General features: G+C 39.8%; 1 protein-coding gene across 4 annotated transcripts in view; it reads left to right on the top strand.

The window, feature by feature from the left end:
• Nucleotides 1-793: 793 nt before the first annotated feature.
• LSM14A (LSM14A mRNA processing body assembly factor) overlaps nucleotides 794-21,497 on the top strand; it is a 49,173-nt gene continuing 28,469 nt past the window's right edge. For 2 of the 4 annotated variants that reach the window (XM_086689616.1, XM_086689614.1), the window contains exon 1: nucleotides 794-1,103. In XM_086689616.1, the coding sequence (XP_086545742.1) occupies nucleotides 983-1,103 (121 nt within the window). In that variant the 5' untranslated portion in view covers nucleotides 794-982. The remainder of the gene's footprint in view (nucleotides 1,104-21,497) is intronic. The other 2 variants (XM_086689613.1, XM_086689612.1) reach the window with 1 other exon arrangement.

Here is a 21,497-nt window from a genome sequence, read left to right on the forward strand (position 1 = left end):
AGGATGAGCAGGTGAATTAATGATACCAGTTACCTCAGCGGTAAGTAATGAGCAAAGGTTAACTTTAGAGGGAAAATCGGGAGAATTGCTTTGGATACACAAAGTTAATGAGATGCTGATTAGACATCCAACTAGAGAGGTTGAGAAGACTATGGCTTATATGAATCCAGAGTTCACAGAACCGGTCAAAGCTGCAGACAAATGCTTGGGATTGGTCTGTGTACAGTGGTATTGAAAGCCATGAGTCTAGATGAGACCATCTGAAAGTATTGGACAGAGTCCCAGCTCCAGCAGCTGCGAAAGAGAGAACGGGGGGGGGGGGGGGGGGAGGGGGGGCGGGATAGTTGGCTAATGGATGCTGTAATGGGGCCTTGAGAGCTTCAAAAGGGGCATAATAGTCTCAAAGGGGAAAGGACCCGGTCATAGAGGGGCTCGCCAGCAGCTTGGAGGCGGATGGGCAACTTTCCAGGCTGAGGTATCCGCATTAGCAAAGACACAGGAGTTAGGACAAGATACGACGGGTCTGGAAATGGCGGAGGCCGCAGGTGAGGTTAAGAGCGCCGCGCGCACTTCCACTCCAGCCCACGGCGTCCGAGAGCCACGAGGTACTTCGTCTCTCCCTGAATCGCCACTCCGCCCGCGCGGACACGGCAGCCCTGGGCTTCGCCAAGCGGCGCTGTCGGGACCACCGAGGCCGCACGCCGCGGAGGGCTGAGCCGCTCGAAACCGGCCGACTCTCGCGAGAGCGCGGCCTCGCCAGCCCAGCATGCCCCGCGCCGCCGCCGCTGCCGCCGCCGCCGCCGCCGCGCCGCGGCTTGAGGGCGGGAGGCTGGGGGAGGGTAGCGGAGCCGGCGCCGCCGCCATGTTGGGTCTGAGGCGGCTGCTGTAGGCGCCGACGGAGCGAGCGGACTTGAGGAGCGGCGACAGCGACGTGGGATCTGCCTCTCTGCGAGCGGCCGGGAGCGGCGGCGGCGGCGGCGCCATGAGCGGGGGCACCCCTTACATCGGCAGCAAGATCAGCCTTATCTCCAAGGCGGAGATCCGCTACGAGGGCATCCTCTACACCATCGACACCGAGAACTCCACCGTAGCTCTCGCCAAAGGTACGCCGGGGCGGGCCTCGGGGTGGGGTGCTGCGCCCGGCTCTCGGCCCGCGGCCTCCTCGCTCCCTCCCTGCCCCCTCCGTCGTCCTCCCGGAGGCCGCTCCCTTCCCTCCCTCCGGGCCCCGGCGTCTCGGGCTGGGCCGCGGCCTCCCCGGGCTTCCCGGCTCCCACCCCGAAGGTCCGCGCCTTCAATCCGGGAACTACAGGACGGTGAGCGGGGCGGGCGGGGCGGCCCTGAAGTCCGAGAACGGGCCGGAGAACACGGAGAGACGTGTCTTCCAACTCCGAAATTCGGTGGTTCTGTCGTCTTACCGCAAAACAAAGCCTAAGTATTCAAAGAATTTTTCCGCCTAGCTTGAGTTTAGTGCTGATTTGTTGAATCTGAGGCACCTATTTTCTCACGTTCTTAATTTCAATTCGTTACGGAATTCATCAGGTGAACTGTAAGTAATGTGCAAAACTTTGGGTTTGCTCAGCGACGCAGACGGTCTCGAAGTGCCATCGGTACCATCCAGCAGAGCGCATCCCACTTGTCTCATACGTGGTGTTTACCTGTTAAACCGGAATCCTTCTCCAAGGCTGTTGTGCAACCACCTCTTTAAAGCTGCTTGCTGTTGTCGCATCGACCCTGTTTCTGGAAAGCCGGTGCGGAGTACCCTTAACCGGAGTGGTCATTGGGCGCTGACCGATCGTCGGGCAGCCTCCCTGGGCCGGCGGATTCTGGGTGTTGAGGATAGTGCCCTACCCGTAGTAGAGTATGTAATTAAAGGGTCGCACAGGCTGAGTGGGTTTTCTTTCCGTTCACACGTCCTGTGCCTTCGCTCCGCCAGAAAACCAGGAAGAAAATAAACTTTAGCTCATTCTCTAGAAAGAAATCTCGCAAGTTAAGAATACTTAGGAGAGGGTAGCAAGATAACCAAGATAGCTTTCCCAGCACATCTGGTGGAGTTACAGAATGAATATCGTGGTAGAGACAGAGGGCCAAGGGCTAGGAAGAAATTATCTAAATCTGTAAAAAGAAAAGAAAAGAAAATTAACGTATAACTTACAGGAGAGTCGTTTCACAATATCAAGCAAACGTTTTAGTGACATTTTTTGTGCCCTTTTTAATAACACTTGGGTTGGAACAAATTTTATTACCTGAGTAAGAGGTCTTAAATTTTTTTATCTTAGGTTCCTTGCCACCCCGCTCTCCCCCCATGGATATTTAGCTGTATGTTGTCTTAGTTTTTATGGCTTTATGAAATTATAAAAAAGGCTTCCTAAAGTTCTCAATGAGAGCCACATACAGTACTTTTCATTAAGGGCGTTTAATAATTTTTTATTTAAGGTGTGTTGCCAGCCTAGTGACTTATTGTTGAATTGGCTGTGCCTTTATTCTTCACAGTGAAAAAAAATACGTACATATGTAGGATTTCAAAAAGTCTTTTAAAAATCTTTGAATATGTTCTTTTATGCAGGAAAACTAAAAAATCTTTATTTTGTTAATGACCAACATTTTAAAAAACTTTTATTTTCAACAGCTTCTAGAGTCCATAAACTAAAATTTTATTATTCTGTAATAATTCATATGCCAGTTTGTTCCTTGTATCAGTCATGACTTCATAAATAGTACAACAGTGAAAAGATTTTTTTAATCATTGAATTTATATCTGTACTTACGGCTTTGATAATCTCACGACACAAAATATATGCTTTTTCTTAAGCAGTAGGAGTTATTTAATGTGTGACAGGTTTGGGAAGTTAATTGTGTTTGTAAAAACTGAAGTTATCAAATTTTGGTAGCTTATTCTACTTAGCAGTATCTAATCTAGAACTACTATATAGCTGTCTAGTCAACCCTGGGCACTTAATTCAAATTTTAAAATTAGAAGTGGGGTGTTTGGTCTTCAAATTTTACAATTTACATGCCTTGTGAGTAATTTGATATCTGATATTCCACTTCCACCTTTTTGAAAATTTGGTTGAAGAATGGCAGTCTAACAGATAAAAGCCTAAAGTTTATTTATGGAGTTTAGAATACAGTATTTTTTGGATTTAGAGATCCTTTATCTTTGTAAACTATCAATTGAGTTAATCTCTGCAAGTGACATTCTTAGAATTCTCTTTTGGATGTTAATTTTTTCCCCTCTGGGAAGAGTTTTTTCCCCTTTTTTATTGTGAAATAACCACACATTTGAAAAGATGCATGCATAAAAATGAAATATTTATAAACAAACCTCCGTGTAACTACCACCCAGGGCAAGAAAGACATTGCAGAATCTCAGAAGCTTCCCACCCCCTGCATCTTCCCATTATCACTACTACACTCTTAAGCTAGATAGAAACATTATTCTCACATTTGTAGATTTATCACTTAAGTTTACATCCCTAAGTAATAGTGTTTATGTTTGTCCTTTTTTGAACTTTATATAAATGGAACCATCTTGTATATTTTTGATTTTGGCTTTTGTTGTGGCATAGTATTCCATCATGAGTATAACACAGCTTTATTCTGCATTTGTTTTTGATATTCTACAGTTAGTGTTTATTAAATTGTTTACAGTTTTTTGCTATTACGAACAATGCCTTTATAAATATTTGTGTTTAAGTACACTGATGGCCTGTGTACCTCTCTTGAGGGTATATACTTGAATTGGAGGATCATGGGGAAAGTTCGTCTTTATTAGGAAATGCCAAGCAGTTTCCAAAGTGGTTGTTTACTAGTTTTGATTTCAGTTACTAGTATATGAGAATTGTAGTTCCTCATCCTTTACTAACAGTAATACTTAGTATCAGATATTTTAATTCTCTCCAATCTGGTGGGTGTGATTGTACCTGGCTTTAATCTTCCTGATTGCTAATGAGGTGAACACTTTTTCATATCTTACTCATTTGGATTTCATCTTTCATGAAATGCCTTTGAAATCTTGTGCGCATTTTACTACTGAAATGCATGCTCTTTCTAGAGTTCAGCATTTTGAGTATTAATCCTTTGCTGGGAATATATGTTGTAAACATCTTTCTCCATTTAATGGTTTCTTTTGGTGAACAGAAGTTCATTTTAATGTAGACATGTTTATCACTTTTATTTATGGCTAGTGTTTTTCTTTTTTTTTTTTTTTTTAAGGAATTTTTCCCTACCCCAAGGTCATGGAGGTACTTTGATTACTTTTACAAAACTTTTTGTTTCACTTTTCACTTAAATTTAGTAAGAGATTCACTTGGTTTATATGGTCCAGATTAAAATTTATGTCCCTTACTTGGATGTTACTTATAATTTAAATTCATGTGGAATTATACAATGCTCTTAAAATTTTGGATTCGTTATGTTTGATGTGGTATATAATTAGGGTGACCGTATGGCTTGTTTTGCCCTGATGGAAGGTCCTTGTTTGTGCCTGTTGTTCTGGCATGATTATTAAAGTATCCCTTTATTTTCTTGAAAATGTTCCAGTTTGGGTAATAAATTGTATGGTCACACTAAATATAATCAAAAGCCCAATCCCAGAGATCATAACTAAGTGAGTGATGTCCTTTATTTTCTACTAGAGATTTCACAGATTAGCTCTAGTTCCGTGAAGGTAAAATAGAAGTAAGTTTGATGGGCTTTGATACACAGGATCTTCTGTATGAATGTCAAGAAGTCATAAAGGCAACCTTGATGTCAGTTTCCTAAGTATGCTAATAGATCATCTGTCTGTAGTTTGTCTCTTGGAGTCTTTGTCACATCTCTGAGTTTTTCTTCCTAACACTGATTATGATCTGCACGTAATCTGCTTTGCTTTATTTGCATGTGTTTATTGTCACCTTTCCTCCCCACCATAGTCTGAGCTCCTGGAAGAACGAATGTTTATTTAATGAATAAGTGAAAATGATTTAGCATTTTTGTTTATTAATCTTGTACAGGTTTCTTGGGGTATCTCCAAATAATGCTTTCCATGTTCACAATTGTATATCTCCCTAAACTTAAAATGCCTAAGATATGTTGTCATCCCCCGCCCCCCCCCCCCAACAGTGAGAGATTTTGGAGAATAGGGATACAAGAGGATAAAAAAAATCTTATAACACAATTGACACTGTTAGGAAGACAGAGTTTTACCTTATGACTCAGCTCAATTATAATTTTCATTTAAAATTTAAGGGAAGAATTAGTTCAAGATGTTTGAGAGAATTACAAAGTGGTGGCATGTTTTCAATTTACTGTATATTCACACCTGTGTCTTGTGAACATGATGCTCAAGCACATACTAGATCCTGGATGCCAAGAGATTGCCCACATTATGGAAGTTTCGTGAATGCAGGATTTTTGTCTCCTTCACTGCTGTATCCTCAGTGCCTAGAACAGTGCCTGGCACATAGCACGCCCTTGGTAAATAATTGAATAAATGAAAGGATACTTGTAGTTACTGAAGGTTTCTAATTATGGGAATTTCAAAGTTGGAGAAAGTACACATTTACTATAAGCATCATATATGTAGACTTTTACACTATTTAAATAAAATGGGCTAAAATAAGTAAAGTTCTTTTTTGTTTATTTTTGAGAGGGAGTGCGGAGGAGGGTTAGAGAGAGGGGGAGGGAAAGAGTACCAGATAGGCTCCAGCGCAGATTGCTTAGTGAGCTTGATCCCTGGAACTGTGAGATCAAGACCCCAGCTGAAATCAAGAGTTAGACATTTAACCGACTAAGCCACCCAGGTGCCCCTAAAAAGAGCAAAATTCTTATCTAACATATTAAGTCAGCCATACCTGGATAATACACTACTCTAATGAAAACCAGGTTGCTGCTGCATTAGGAAAAGAGACTTTGTAAAGAAGAATGATTATAAGCCAGCTGCTTTTATTGATTAAAAAAATTTTTTTTAATGTTTATTTTTGAGAGAGAGAAAGAGAGAGACAGTGCGAGCAGGGGAGGGGCAGGGAGAGAGGGAGACACAGAATGGGAAGCAGGCTCCAGGCTCTGAGCTGTTAGCACAGAGCCCCACCCAGGACTCGAACTCAGGAAGGGCAAGATCATGGCCTAAGCCAAAGTCAGATGCTTAACCAACTGAGCCACTTAGGCGCCCCAAGCTAGCTGCTTTTAAAATGATTTGTCCTTAAAATCAGGGCTTTGGTAGAGGGAATATAAAAGTTGGTAATGAATTATTTCCTTAAATCATCTGCTAAGTCTTGCCCATTGGTGTATCTTACCCACTTCTTGATTGTTAATTAGCGACATACTCATAGACTCGAGTGAGCAAGTAGGAGAGCTTTGTATGGTGGATGAAATACTTGTAAAGTACTTTATTGATTTCTTCCATTCTCACATGCGTTGGGGACCTAAATCTAGCAGTTCACAAAGTCACTACTTAGAATGTCAAAGATCTAGTAACACTTAAAGCAGTAGTTTCTTTTGGTTCCTCTGTTTAGTGAGGTTGCCAGAACTGGGTATTGTTGCTGTACAGTCCACAGAAATATTTAGTAATTTTGGGAGTCTGAAGTCAGATGCCAGAAACCAACTGCACTTTCCAGCAGAGTGAGATAAGCTGTGGCCTTCTGAATCAGAAGTAGAGAAAACAGCAGAAAGCCCCCCCCCCCCCGAAATAATAATAATAGTAGTAGTAGAAAGACGGAAGTAGGAAGAATAAAGAAATATTATCTGTTCTTGACACATAGCAAGAGTTTTTATAGAAATAAACTCAGTGCCAAAGTAATAATAGCAGTAACTGCAGATGGTTTAGCTTCAATTTATTACTCCGTGGTAGAAGATGCCCTCTACAGGAACAGTTTACCTTTTACTTTCTCTACGATACTTTACTTAGCTGTATTAAAAGCTAGGTATCACTGAGGTAAGTTTTTTAATGAATAAAGTGTGAGTTCATTTGTAAAATATTTTATTCACAGGGATCTTATTCTAGTTTTGTGAGGTGTTTGTTTCTGGAAGAAAATGTGACCCAAAAGGCCAGTTGGAATGCCTAGGAGCTCTTTCACCTTGGACAAGTTATTGAACCCTTAGCTTTTAACTTCTGCATCTTTTAAATATAGATAATAATGCCCATCTTTCAGTCATTCTGAAAATTAAATGAGATAATGTCGAATGTAACTAGTTTACTGTAGGTGCTTAATAGAGAGTAACTATCTCGTTATTTCTAGCTACCATCTCCATCTGTGTCTCTCTAGTACCTGAACTCCATAAGTCATTCGGACCTCCTGTATTCTACAGTCTGTTGATCTTACTACCTTTCACTGTCCCACATCCCCCTCATGACTTTACTTCCTTCTTTATCCTGTTTAAATTCCATGAGCAGTTGTTACAATCAGTACTTAGCATAAACTCTAACCCCCCCGCCCTTCTGCTTTCTTGCACAAGCTTAGAGAAACCACCGTCCCGATTATATTAACACAGACATGGTGACCAGTTTCACTCTAAATCTTCATTCACTAACCTCATCAGTCATAGTTACTTCCCAGCAGTCTTAATGCATTTCCATAGTCTATTTGTTCCATTTTTCCTAATGACTCTTTTATTCCTTGTTTTCCTCCAACCTCCAACACCTCCTTCCCATCTTCACTTTTAGCCTGTGAGCCTTGCTTCCTATTTAATTGAGGAAAGAATAGCAAATAGAAATTTTTGATTAACGTATCCCACATGTACCCAGTTCCTCACATCTGTGCTCCACACCTCTACCATTTCTCTGGTCACTGTAGATAAAGTGTTCTTTCTTCTCTGTCAGACCACCCTACCCCTTGTGCAGATTTCATCTTCTCTTGATTTGAAGGTATTTCTTTTAGTGATTCTGTACTCTCTCTTCTGTGTATTCAGTTTTTCCTTCTCTACCAGATCTTTCCTGTCTAAGAGATATGATGCTATTTCACCCATCTTAAAAACAGCAACAAGAAAACACTACTACTCTTAACTGTTTCCTCTTTTCTATCACCCCGTTTCTGTCCTTTCCTTTACACCAAAACCCCTTGAAGGAATTCTCTACATCACTTATCTGTTAATTTTTGAACCCATTTTATTTAGGTTTTTTATTTGCACAGATGACAAACTTATCAAGGTCCCCAAAAACTTCCATGTTGCTGAATCTAGTGGTTGGTGCTTATCCTCAGTCTACTTGACCCATCACCAATATATGGCATAGTTGGTCTGTTCTCCTTGAAATACTTTCTTCACTTGACTTATCCTGGTTTTCTCTCATACATCATGGGTTGCATCTCAGTCTCTTTTGTTGATTCTTCTACAAACCTCCATATGTTGGCCAGCTCCAGGGTCTCATTCTCTCTTGTTTCTGTGTGTATGTGTCTTTCACTCTTTATTTATTTATTTTTTTAATGTTTAGTTAGTTTTGAGAGAGAGCACAAGCTGGTAAGGGGCAAGGAGCAGGGGGACAGAGGATCCGAAGTGGGTTCTGCCCTGACATCAGTGTGTCCAGTGTGGGGCTTGAACTCACGAACTGCAAGATCATGACCTGAGCCAAAGTCCGAAGCTCAACCAACTGAGCCACCCAAGCTCCCCACTGTTTCTGTCTTTTAAAAATTTACTTTATTTTACCATCTGCACTTTTCTCTTGATAATCTCCTGCAATACCTACCTTTGAATACTCTCTGTACATTACTGACTCCTATCTCCATCCTGGACCTCTTTGAACTCCTGATGTATATACCACCTGCCTCCCTAACACTGCCACCTGGAGGGATATCTAGTAGGGATCTTGCATACCTATTTCTCATTCAGCCTTCTCCATCTATTTGAATGACAATTCATTCTTTTAGTTGGTAAGACCAAAAACCTTTGAGTCATCCTTAATTCCTCTGTTCTTGCACACCTCATATGCGTTTTGGATCCTATCGCCTCTATTTTAAAAATATATCCAAAATTTGACCTCTTACTGCCTCTACTGCTCTACTTTGGTTTATTATCTTTCACTAGATTATTCAGAGACACTCAGGGGTTCCTATTTCAGTGTCGGCCTCTTATTTGATTCTCTTTTCACCCTCAGTACTGTTTGAGTGTATCTTTACCATTAAAACAACATGGAATGTGTGGGTAGCAAGTTTTTTTAGTGAGCCTATGTTTTTCTTAATCACTTGACTGTATGATTCTAAATTTAGAATCTTTTTCTGTAGAACTTTGAGGGTATGGGTTTGTTGTGTTCTAACATTCTGATTACTGATGTCAGTCTGATTCTCAGTCACTTTTCTCTCTGGAAGCTTTTATTCTTAAGAGTTGAGAAATGTTACCACACTGATTCCTGAATGGTTTCTCTGTAGACCTTACAAATCTGAAGACTCAAAGTCTCTTTAACCTAATAAATTCTGTGTCTATCTCAGATTAGACAGTCTTGTTTCTGTTCCTCCCTTCCTCGTCCATGTTTTGTTTTGTTTGTTTTTTGTTTTGTTTTAATTCCTTTTGGATGCAATATTGTGTTTGTGTGTGTGCGCATGTGTGCGTGTATTTGCTCTTGTATTTTCATATCTCTGTCTCTTGGTTTGATAGTTTGGGAGATTAAGATATAAAACTAACTATAACGAAGAATGCACAACTGAAAGCAGCTTACAGGGTGAAGATTAAATTTAGACTGCAAATTGGACAAGCTTTTACTTTTACTTCCTGCTGATAAATCCTACTAAAACTGTGTGAGAGGGACTTTTTTATTGTTTTAGGCATAAACCCATGAAGGACAAGGTAGATTTGGAAAGGAGACAACAGCAACAGTCTGAAAAGCAAATGGGTGAATTTAAATGACTTAGAAGAATTGAGAAAGCTGCAACCTAAGTAGACAGTAGGTAAAGCCTGATTTACACCCAAACTCCTAAAAGGCTCAGCAATTGACCATCACCAGGTGCAGGGAAACTAGAAGGCTATGAAGTAATTAGGAGTGAAGATGGAGCTAAAAACTAGAAGAGTAACTCATAATTTGTTTCAGCAGTGGTCAGATTTCCAAATCCCCTTTTGCATTTCATACAACCTGGATAGGTACTCTTCTCCAACCCTGGTACTCTCTGGAGAGGGTAAAATAGAGGTTCTGGGGAAACCCAGGCACAGTTGGGAACATAGGTACCTACTACCACACTAAGAACAGTTTGGAGCAAATGGGGCATAGAAGAAGCTTGCATATGCCTGGTGTATTTATTCATTCATTCATTCATTCATTCATTTATGAGAGACAGAGAACAAGTGCAGGGGAGAGGGGCAGAGGAAGAGAGAGAGAGAGAGAGAGAGAGAGAGAGAGAGAGAGAGAATGAATCTTAAGCAGGCTCCGTGCTCAGAGCAGAGCTCAACACGGGGTTCCATCCCATGACCCTGGGATCATGACCTGACCCGAAATCAAGACTCAGACGCTCAATCGACTGAGCCACCCAGGCACCCCTGGTGCTTATTATTTCATTCAGGAGAATTACTGAGTGCTTACTAAGTAGTATACTAGGTGCTAGGAAACAAAAGAGAGCTTACAGACAAGATTCTTGAGAACACAGTGTCTTAAGGTGCAGCCTGACAGATAATCACAGTTAGCCACAGGAAGAGGATATCTGGGAGGAAGTAAGTGTCTGGTTCCAAGCCACAGGGAGTTTGCAGTCTACCAGGGAAGCAAACACAAAAGCAACTAGAGTCTGAAACTTTCATCCTGACTTATAACACCTTGCAGCTCACTAAGGGTAGGATTATACTAGGGGTCAGTCAGGTCCTCAACTCAGTCAAGTTCCTTCAGATTTGGGGCCTTTTCACAAGCTTCCCTTGAATTGGAATTCTCTTTCCCTACTCCCCTTATATGGCTATTGTTGAAGAAATGAACAACGCACCAGATTAAGAAGTCACAGTGGAAAGAAAAGAACTAACAGCTCTGGAAGCTTAAGTGACAGCGAAGATGTGTCAAATAACAGGCTCAGGCACTCTCCCCTCCCCTTTTATTTTGCTTCCACTGCTAAATTTATCTTAATATATTCAGTTTGTCATCTGAATGACAGGCTAACAAGTCTGAATTTTGTTGGTAGATTGTAGGGAGCCATTGAGAGTTTTTTAACCAGTAAAGTGGCATGTCCGAGTCCAGCTTTAGGAAGCTTATGCTGCAACTCTGTGCAAAGATTGATGGGGGGTGAGAGGAGAGGCTGATAGTAGTGAGGTCAGTTGGAGTATTTTTAAGAGTTTGGAAAAGAGGAAATACAGACCTAAACTAGTTAAAATAGAGAAGGAGGAACAGATACATGAGAAATGAGAAGAATGGCGTGGCTTTTCAAAAGTTGACTGGGCAAGGAACAGGGAGGAATTAAGTGATAGTACATATAGTGGTTTCTGTCAACAAATTAGGAGTGGATCAGGAGGGAATCAGGTATATCCTTCTAGATTCTGCTTGAGTGTCATCACCCCGCAAAGCCTTCCCTAATTCCCATAAGTCAGGAAATGTTAGGTGTACTTTCTGTGTTCTCTTTTTGTCTTTTATTTTCTTGTGCTTATTGCGCCTTTCTTATTATATTTCACTACTAGACCTCAGCATCTTGTCCCCCTTATGTCCCTCGTACATAGCAAATTAACTATTAACTCTTTGTTGGTCATATGAAGGGTTATTATCTGAAAATTTTCCTTCGTTGGAAAACATGTAGTTGAACAGCTTGATATTTAATAGGAAAAGACAGTGTGATAAATGAAGACACTATTAAAGATATTTTACTCTCAGATTAATGAGTATAACTCATTTCTTTTGCCATCCTGTGCCTGATAGAAATGTTTCAGAGTCTCCTATTTACAGTTTCAAAAAGGTCCTTGTAAATGCGTTTAGCGTTATTACTGTTGTCTTGTTATTGCCTCACCATCTAAATTTTTTAATTGCTTTTTGATTTTACCATTCTCTCTGCATGCCACTCTCCCCAAATTCTTATTCTCACAAGTCATTCTTCCCTTACGCTTAGTCTGAAATTATGTTTGAGGAAAGATGCATCTGAGTAAATCTGCATATATTAGTAATTTGAGGGAAAGAGTCTTGCATAAGAAGTGAAGTTGCAAATGAGAGGAGCTAGTTAACTGAGCAAGGTCTCAAACCTGTAATTGTGGGAGATGACTTTAGGTTAAAGGAAATGTAAGGGTCTTTCTTCCCCCCCAAGTGTGCAAGCAAGAGGGAAGAAAATCAGTGAAGATGATGAAATGTATTGATGAAAAGGACAAGTTTTTTTACTTTAGCAGTTATTTATTTATTTAAAATTTCCTTTTTCAAAAGTCTTTTATTTTGAGAGAGGGAGAGAGAGAGAAGCCCAAGCAGGCTCCACGCTGTCAGTGCAGAGGAGCCTGATGTGGGACTTGAACTCAGGAACTGCGAGATCATGACCTGAGCCGAAACCCAGAGTCAGATGCTTAATCAGCTGAGCCACCCAAAGTACCCCTATTTTTTTCTTAAGTTTATGTATTTTGAGAGAGAGGGAGAAAGGGAGATAGAATCCCAAGAAGGCTCCACACTGCTACTGTGGAGCCCGATGAGGGGCTCAAACTCACAAGCCGTGAGACCATGACCTGAGCTGAAATCGAGTCAGGCACTTAACCAACTGAGTCATACTGGCTCCCCAACCTTTAGAGGTAAAGTAGTAAGGAGTTGGTTCTAAGAATGTTTGAAAGGTGAGGGGAAAGTCATCTGGGTTGTGAACTCTGGAGGTGGAGGTGGGTTTTTTTTGTCTTCGGATCACCAGTGATTGGCATGTGATAAGTGCTGAGGAGATTCGGAATACTGCAGACAAAGATTGGTAGTAAAGTCTATTGGGAGTGACATGTCTATAGCTGCATATACATACAGGAGAGAGATGATAGAGGCCAGAGACTGATGTTTTCACTCAGTGTAGTAATACTTGCTGACACAAAGTAGTGTGGGCGAGAATGAAGAAGGGGCCAAAGTGCAGATATGTGGAAAGTGAAGCTTTGTGGAGGCAGTTTGTGATGGGATTCACAAGCAGGCCTGTGTCCCTCCCAAATAAAAAATGAAGAGCATGTTTTCAGTGTTTGTACAAGGATACTACATTGTAGAAGAGATGGCTCCTCTTCTACACTACTCTTTTAGTATTTTACATAATTAAACCATATATAACAGGTAATAAATATTCAGTATTTCATATGCTTTTGACAAGAGTTAGTGTATGATACTGGATGTGCAACAAGAACTGTACTTCTGGATAACTATCAGAGGAGAAAAATACCAAGTGCAACTTTTCACTTTTTTTCCCTTGGTTCGATGCTTTTCCATATATGCTGTTTTTTAAATAATGCTGTTTTTCTGTTTTCCCATCCTATTGATTTCTAATTGTCATTTCTTTTTGATGTAGTTATCCAGTAATTTTGGAAATTGCCTACTTAATAGCTTTTTCCACTGTGGAATTTATTCAGGAAGTATTCAGATGTCAGCAGTATGTAAGGCACTGCGTTGGATACTGGGGGAGTTGCAAAGATTACTTTAATACAGATCTTTCTGAAGATCTTTCAATTCTAGGAAGGGGGAGCTATAGACAGGGGTGGAATGCACTGTCATTTTTAGAGGGAGAATTTGTTACTTCCACCTGGAAATACTACGGATAGAGTTGTGTCACTCTGGCTGGGCCAGGTGCCCAGATATTTGGTAACATATTCTGGATGTTTCTGTGAAGATGTTTTTTCGATGATATTAATTTTTAGATCAGTAGACTTTAAGTAAAGCAGATTACCTTCCATGATGTGAGTGGGCCTCATCCAATCATATGAAGGCCTTAGTAGAACAAAGAGTGACTTCCCCTGAGCAAGAAGGAATTTTACCACCAGACCACTTTTGGACTTCAGATTGTGGCTCTTCCCTCAATTTCAGCCTGCCAACCTACTCTGAAGATTTTGGATTTTCACATGAACCAGTTCCTTAATGTAAATAAATGTGTGTGTGCATGCACACACACAAACACATCCTGCTGGTTCTGTTTCTCTGAGAAACCTGATGAATACAAGTAGTATATAAGCTGAAATTTAGGATGGGTTGAATGTGGGGAGAAGCTGTGGTAGAGTACAGAACTGCTCTGTGCATTGAGAATAATGAGCTTGGTTGGAACTTAAGATTCTGTAAGTGGGTTGGGACCAGATCTTCAACTGATACTTGACTACAGTTTTAACTTTGAGACTACATCAGAAATCTTATTCTAGACTTCCATTTGAACTTAGTCTTAGATTTCTAACTTAACTTGAATAATTCAGTCTTTTGTTTATTGCTCTCACATTTTGGTATTCAACAGACTTGTGTTTCTTCCTTATCAAATTGGTATTAGAGCCTAATTTATAATTTTTAGTTTGTATCCAAAGGTGAAGTCTTTGGAAAATCCTAATGATGTCATTTTGGCATATTGACTATATTTAACTATGTATATGTTTATCAAGCTTTGGTATTTTATAATAGAGATATTGTATTGGGAAGTCGGTCACTATAGCTCTTCCCTCTATGCATGTACTATGACTGTATGTGGAGGTATTAATATACTGGTAACTAGATTTGACATTAGTGTGATGTTTGAACTTGATCTATTAGAAATAGAGATTTTTTTTTTTAGGTAAGTGATTTTGACAGAACCTTGATGCTATTTATGTTTTTTGTTTTAATGTTTATTTTTGAGAGAGAGAGAGCAGACAAGTCAGGGAGAGGCAGAGAGACAGATACAGAGGATCCAAAGTGGGCTCCGTGCTGACAGTAGTGAGCTCAATGAGGGGCTCAAACTCAAAAACCGTGAGATCATGACATGAGCCAAAATTGGACACTCAACCAACTGAGCCACCTGGTCACTTCTATTATTTTTTTTTTTTAAAGACAATCATGGGACACATATTTCTTTTTTTTTTTTTTTTTTTTTTAATGTTTATTTATTTTTGACAGAGAGAGAGGCAGAGCATGAGCCAGGGGAGGGGCAGAGAGAGAGGGAGACACAGAATCCGAAGCAGGCTCCAGGCTCCAGGCTCCAAGCTGTCAGCACAGAGCCCGACACGGGGCTCGAACTCACAGACTGCAAGATCATGACCTGAGCCAAAGTCAGACGCTCAACCGACTGAGCCACCCAGGCTCCCCGACACATATTTCTGAATAAATCATTTGTAGCCAGAAATAGGGAATTGATAAAATCCTTTTTTTTTTTTTTTTTTTTTTATTATTTAAGTTATTTATTTATTTTGCGAGAGAGAATCCTGAACAGGCTCTGCACTGACAGTGCAGATGCAGGGCTCTGATGAACTGTGAGATCATGACTTGAGCTGAAATAGTTGGACACTTAACCAACTGAGCCACCCGGGCACCCCTACTCCTGTATTCTCTTAATAGTTTTATAGTTTTGGTTTATATTGTTGACTCACTAAAAGAAAAACTGCTTTTCCTCTACTTACCAGTTTACTCAGTAGTTCTGGCTACCACCACATGTGTCAAGTCATCAACCAATTTTCCCAACTCCCTAGACACCAACTGGGTATCCTACAATTTAATTCGTTTTCTGACACTATCTGAAGTTGATGTCAGAACCCATAGGTTAAGGGCTCAGTCCTACAAGATGACCCATCCGCCTACTTCACATGCCAGTCTCCAGTCACAACTTGTGAACTGTATTTCTAACCACCTGGCTATAATTTGGGGGTTCCCATGACCCCCTCCTTGGTTTGGTCATTTGATAGAATAGCTTACAAAACTCAGGAAATCAGCTTACTTATTAGATTATTGGTTTATTATAACAGAATACAACTCAGGAACATCCAGATAGAACAGATATATAGGGCAAGATATGTGGGAAGGAATACAGAGATCCTGTGTTTTTTCCAGGTGAGTCGATCTCCCAGCACCTCCACGTGTTCACCAACCCAGGAGCTCTCTAAACCCCATAGTTCAGGGATTTTTTTGGACGTTTCATCACGTGGGCATGGTTATCAACTCAGTCTCCAGCCCTTTCTCCTCCCCAGAGGATGGGCTTTCTGGTGACCAGCCCCTTTTCTGAAGCTGTCAAGGAGCCCACCAAGAGTCTCTTTATTAGAACAAAAGATGCTCTTATTGCCCAGGAAATTCCAAGAGATTTGGGAGCTCTGTATTAGGAACCAAATATTAGAACAAAAGATGATCGGTGCGCCTTGCTGGTTCAGTCGGAAGAGCGTGAGACTCTTGATCTTGGAGTTGTGAGTTCAAGCACCATGTTGGGTATAGAGATTACTTAAGAGTAAATCTTTAAAAAAAAAAAAAAAAAAGATGCTCTTAGTACCTTTATCTCTTAGGAGATGCAAAGGTTTTAGGAGTTCTGGCCGGGAGCTGCAGACAGAGACCAAATATATATTGTTTATTATATTACAGCATCATACCTGCTTTGAGTTAAATTTTGTTTTGGAATAAGATGGAGTTCTAGTCTCATTCTTTTGTGTATGGTCATTCAGTTGTCCCAAAACCATTGTTTGAAGAGACCATTCTTTTTCCCTGTTGGATATCCTTGGACCCTTATCTAAAATCAATTGGCCAGAGATGTTTGGGTTTATTTCTGGACTCTGTTCCATTCCATAAATCTATATGTCTCCCCTTATAGGTCTACCACGTTGTTTTGACTACTGTAACTTAGTAGTAACTTTTGAAATTGGGAAGTATGAGTCTTCCAACCTTTTCAGGCTATTCACGTTCCCTCGAAGTTTCCTATCAATTTGAAGTTTGGCTTTACCTTTTTTGCAGGGTGGGGGAATTGCATTTTCAATAGGGATTGCACTGAATCTTAGCTCACTCTGGGGAGCACTGTAATCTTAATACTTAAGTCTTCCAGTCCATGAACATGGGATGACTTTCCATTTATTCAGCTGCTTTTTAATTTATTTCAGCAATGTTTTGTAGTTGTCAGTGTACAATTCATTTACCTCCTTTGTTAAATTTATTCTTAGGTACTTTATTCATTTGGATGGTACTGTAAGTGAGATTGTTTTTTTGTTTGTTTGTTTTGTTTTGTTTTTACTTAAAAAAAATTTTTTTTAATGTTTATTTATCTTTGAGAGAGAGAGAGCCAGAGTGCACCCAGGGGAGGGGCGGAGAGAGAGGGGGACACAGAATCTGAAGCAATCTCCAGGCTCCGAGCTGTCAGCAGAGCCTGATACAGGGCTTGAACTCACAAACCGCAAGACCATGACCTGAGCTGAAATCAGATGCTCAACCAACTGAGCCACTCAGGCACCCCCAGATTTTTGTATTTTGATATTGTACCTGTAATTTTGCTTAATTCATTTATTAACACTAGTGTTTAGTTTTTTAATGGATTCTGTATATGTAGAATTCCCATATGGAATCATGTCATCTGCAAGAAAAGAGTTACTTCTTCTCCAGTTTGGATGCCTTCTATTTTTCTTGCTAATTGTACTGTCTGGAACTTCTAGTACATTGAATAGCAGTGGTGAAAGTGGACATCTTTGTCTTGTTTCTGATCTTAAGGGAAAGTTTTCAGTCTTTTACCAGTAAATATGATGTTAGCTCTTGGTTTTTCATATATGCCATTTATCCTGTTGGGGAAATAACTTCTATTCCTTGTTTGCTAAGTGTTTTTATCATGAAAGGGTGTTAAATTTTATCACATGTGGTTTTGTTTTGTTTTGGTTTTTTTGCATATATTGAAATGATCGTGTGGGGTATTTTTCCCCTTTGATTTATTAATGTGTATTACATTGGATTTTTTTAAGTTTATTTACTTTGAAAGAGAGAGAGAGAGCATGTGTGCGAGCAGGGAGAGGGAGAGAGAGAATCCTAAGCAGGCTCCATGCTGACAGTGTGGAGCCCAACATGGGGCTGGATCCCTCAAACCGTGAGATTGTGACCTGAGCTGAAATCAAGAGTTGGACACTTAAACTGAGTCACCCAAGCGCCCCGGACTTTTTTGTTGTTGTTGTTCAACTACCCATACCTTCTTAGAATAAAATCCCCATTGGTTGTGATATATAATCCTCTTAATATACTTTTGGATTCTCTTTACTGTTATTTTGTTGAGGACTTATATATCTGTATTCATAAGAGATACTGGTCTTTAGTTTTCTTATGGTATCTTTGTCTGACTTTAGTATTACTTGAGTAACATTGGCCTCAAAGAGTCTATTAGGAAGTGTTCCCTTTTCTCTTTTTTGAAGGAGTTTGAATAGGATTGGTGTTGTTTCTTCTTTAAATGTTTGGTAAAATTCACCAGTGAATTTTAACCATCTGGTCCTAATTCTTTGGAGGTTTTTGATTACTGGTCCAGTCTCTTTGCTTGTTATATAGGTCTGTTAAGATTTTCTGTTCCTGCCTGAGTCAGTTTTGGTAATTTGGTATTTCTGGAGATTTTTCTATTTCATCCAGATTTTCTAGTTAGTTGGCATACAATTGTAGTTTTTTCTTATAAGCCTTTTAAGTTCCATAAGGTTGGTAGCAGTGTCCTTGCTTTCCTTTTTGATTTTAGTTATTTGCATCTTCTCACCTTTTTCCGTTAGTCATTCTAGCTAAAATCTTGTCAATTTTGTTGGTCTTCTCCAAGAACCTACTTTTGGTTTTGTTAGTTCTATTTTTCTGTTCTGTGTTTTTAATCTCAGCTCTAATCTCTCTTATTTCCTTCTTTCTGCTGGATTTGGGTTTAGTTTGCTCTTATTCTAGATTTTTAAGATGTAAAATTGATATGAGATTTTTTTAATGTGATTATAGCTATAAATTTCCCTTTTGAGTTCATCATTCTTTATATCCCTTAATTTTGGCATGTTGTTTTTTCTTTTTCAGTTGTCTCAATTTTTCTTAATTTCCTTAGTGATTTCTTTGACTCATTGGTTGTTTAAGAGTGTGTTATTTGATTTCCAGGTACTTGTGACCTTTCCAGTTTTCTTTTTATTATTGTTTCCAGCTTTATTCCACTGTGGTCAGAGAAGATATTTTGTAAATCTCAATTTTTTTCAATCTATTGAGAGTTGAATTTGACCTAACATGTGGTCTTTCCTGAAGAATGTTCCATGTGCAATTGAGAATAATGTATATTCTGCTGTTGGTGGTGGGGCGTAGGGGCATAATCTGTTGCTTTTAAATACTTTAAAGACACTATGGGGGAAGTGCTTTTGGCCCTTGAGGGTTGAAACAGTGGTCTCTCAATTGCCAGGTAGTTTCAAATCATACAACCCCAATTTTTGTAGGATATGCTTCCTGTTGTCCCTCTATCACTAGCAAAGCTGCACCAGGAACATGAGCCGCCATCCCCATAGCTGCCTTTTGTGGAGTTGGGAGTTAATGAATGGTACAGCCAGCCACTACACAAAATGCTAAAATTTACCTCAAGTTAACAGCCTCTTTCTTCATCAGGTACTCCCACAGATGCTACAAGTGTATGAGTAGACGTCACAGTTCCAAAATGGTTTATTCAGATGTTACGTGCCAACTAAACAGTTGTTTCGGTGTAGGGACTGAATCCTGGATCTTCCTACTTTGCCATCTTTCATTATAGCAGTTGCATCTGTGTTTTTATTTTAGGTAGTTGTAATCTCTTGAAAATTACAGTTTTATAATCTGCCTATATAAGATGTTTAATGTTACTATATATTTACCTGATTTTTTAATGCTACAAATAATATACCTATCTATTTTGAAAAAAATACTGATCAGAGTTGTAGAATTCTAAGAAATTGCATTCAACAAATCATATTATTTTGGTGAGTTTGAGTCTTTTTCTTAAGTATATTTATTTATTTTGAGAGAGAGCATGTGTGAGCAGGGGAGGGTCAGAGAATCCCAAAAGCTCCCCGCCGGCAGCACAGCAGATCATGACCTAGACCTGAGCCGAGATTAAGAGCTGGATGCTTAACTGACTGAGTCACCCAGGCACCCCAAGCTTGAGTCTCTTTAAGACTGGCCCCTTTCTTTTAAGTTCCTGTTCACCATTACTTGCCTGGTAAATTCCAAACTGGTCTTCTTGTTTCTATTTTCACTTTGTTTTCACGGTCACAGAAGGACATATAATAGTGGTTGCCAGGGGCTAAGAGCAGGGGAAATGAAGAATCGTGGTTCTGTGAGTATAAAGTTTTAGTTCAGCAAGATGATAGAGTTCTAGGGCCACCTGGGTGGCCTAAGCGTCTGACTTCGACTCAGGTTATGATCTCAACATTTCTGAGTTCGAGCCCCACGTCATGCTCTGTGCTGACAGCTCAGAGCCTGGAGCCTATTTCAGAGTCTGTCTCCCTCTCTGTCCCTGCCCCTTCCCCGCTCGTGCTCGCTCGCTCTCTCTCTCTCTCTCTCTCTCTCAAAAATAAAAAATAAACATTAAAATTAAAAAAAAAAAGATGATAGAGTTCTAGATCTCTACAACATTTTGTTATGCAAATACTGTACTGTATGCTTAAAATTTTGTTAAGAGGGTAGATTTCATGTGTTCTTACTGCAGTTTTTAAAAAAATCAAAGTGATAGCATTAACAAAAATGCTGGTGACGTATACCTAATAAAGTTGTCAGCTTTAAAGAAAAAATTGAAAGCCTAATAGAAGAAGATAAAGAATTCAGGCTTGTTGCTGGAGACGAGTGCATAAAGATCAGGGAGAACCATACAATAAGCACTTTTAAGTCTTCTTTGCATAACCAGATTGAGCCAAGAGGAAACTTGGGGTGAGTGGGTATCATATACTATTCTTACATGGTTTGTTGTGTTTAGCTGCTGTTACCTCCAAGTGCAAAAATTAAATAACAGGATAAACTGGGGTGAACCAGTGTGATTTCTTAGTGCATTGACATAATTCCCCTGCTTACAAGTTGTACGTGTACATGAGCTAATTCATGTGTTGAATTGTGTTGTAGATGAATGGTAGTGGTGACATTCTGCCTTTTCTGTGCTTACCGTTCCTTTCTTTCCACTCACAGTGCCCAGGTTATTTGTATCATCTTCCAGCCATGTGTGTCCTTCTGATGTCTTTTAATTTGTTCTTTATAATGGTACAAGAGTTGTCTGTTAGAAACATTAAATCTAATCAAATCAGTTTCTATCATTAGAGCGTGTTTCCCATACTCTTGGTGTGTGCAATTCATTCTCCATGGTCTCTATTTTCATTTTCCTCTATGATAAGAGATTTTCTTCACACCACATTTTGGAAAATATGCCCTAAGCTTTAAACTGTATTATTGGCTACCTTTAGAACCTCAAATAACACAATTTTAAGCCTACATATATTAATTTATCAACTTTCTCCAAAATTTTGTCAAGTGATTCCCTGTTATAAAAAGGGAGAGTATTAATTTATGTGTTTCCTTTTGTGTTTTCCTGTTTCCACTCATCTTCATCTTCCAATTTTTGTTAGAATACTATGTGATACACTGTCCTGACTGATTTTGTCAGTGTGTAACTTTGTAGCTTTTTTGACAACTATTCAACACATTCTGTTCTAAGACCATAGTAAATTGTCATACACATTTATGTGCTTAAATGAATTTATTTTTCATCTCTTGTCTTTTTTTTGATACC

The sequence above is a fragment of the Puma concolor genome, chromosome E2 (genome assembly GCF_028749965.1).
Source record: "Puma concolor isolate L17-30 chromosome E2, mPumCon1.1.hap2, whole genome shotgun sequence".
In the NCBI taxonomy this organism is placed as follows: Eukaryota; Metazoa; Chordata; class Mammalia; order Carnivora; family Felidae; genus Puma; species Puma concolor.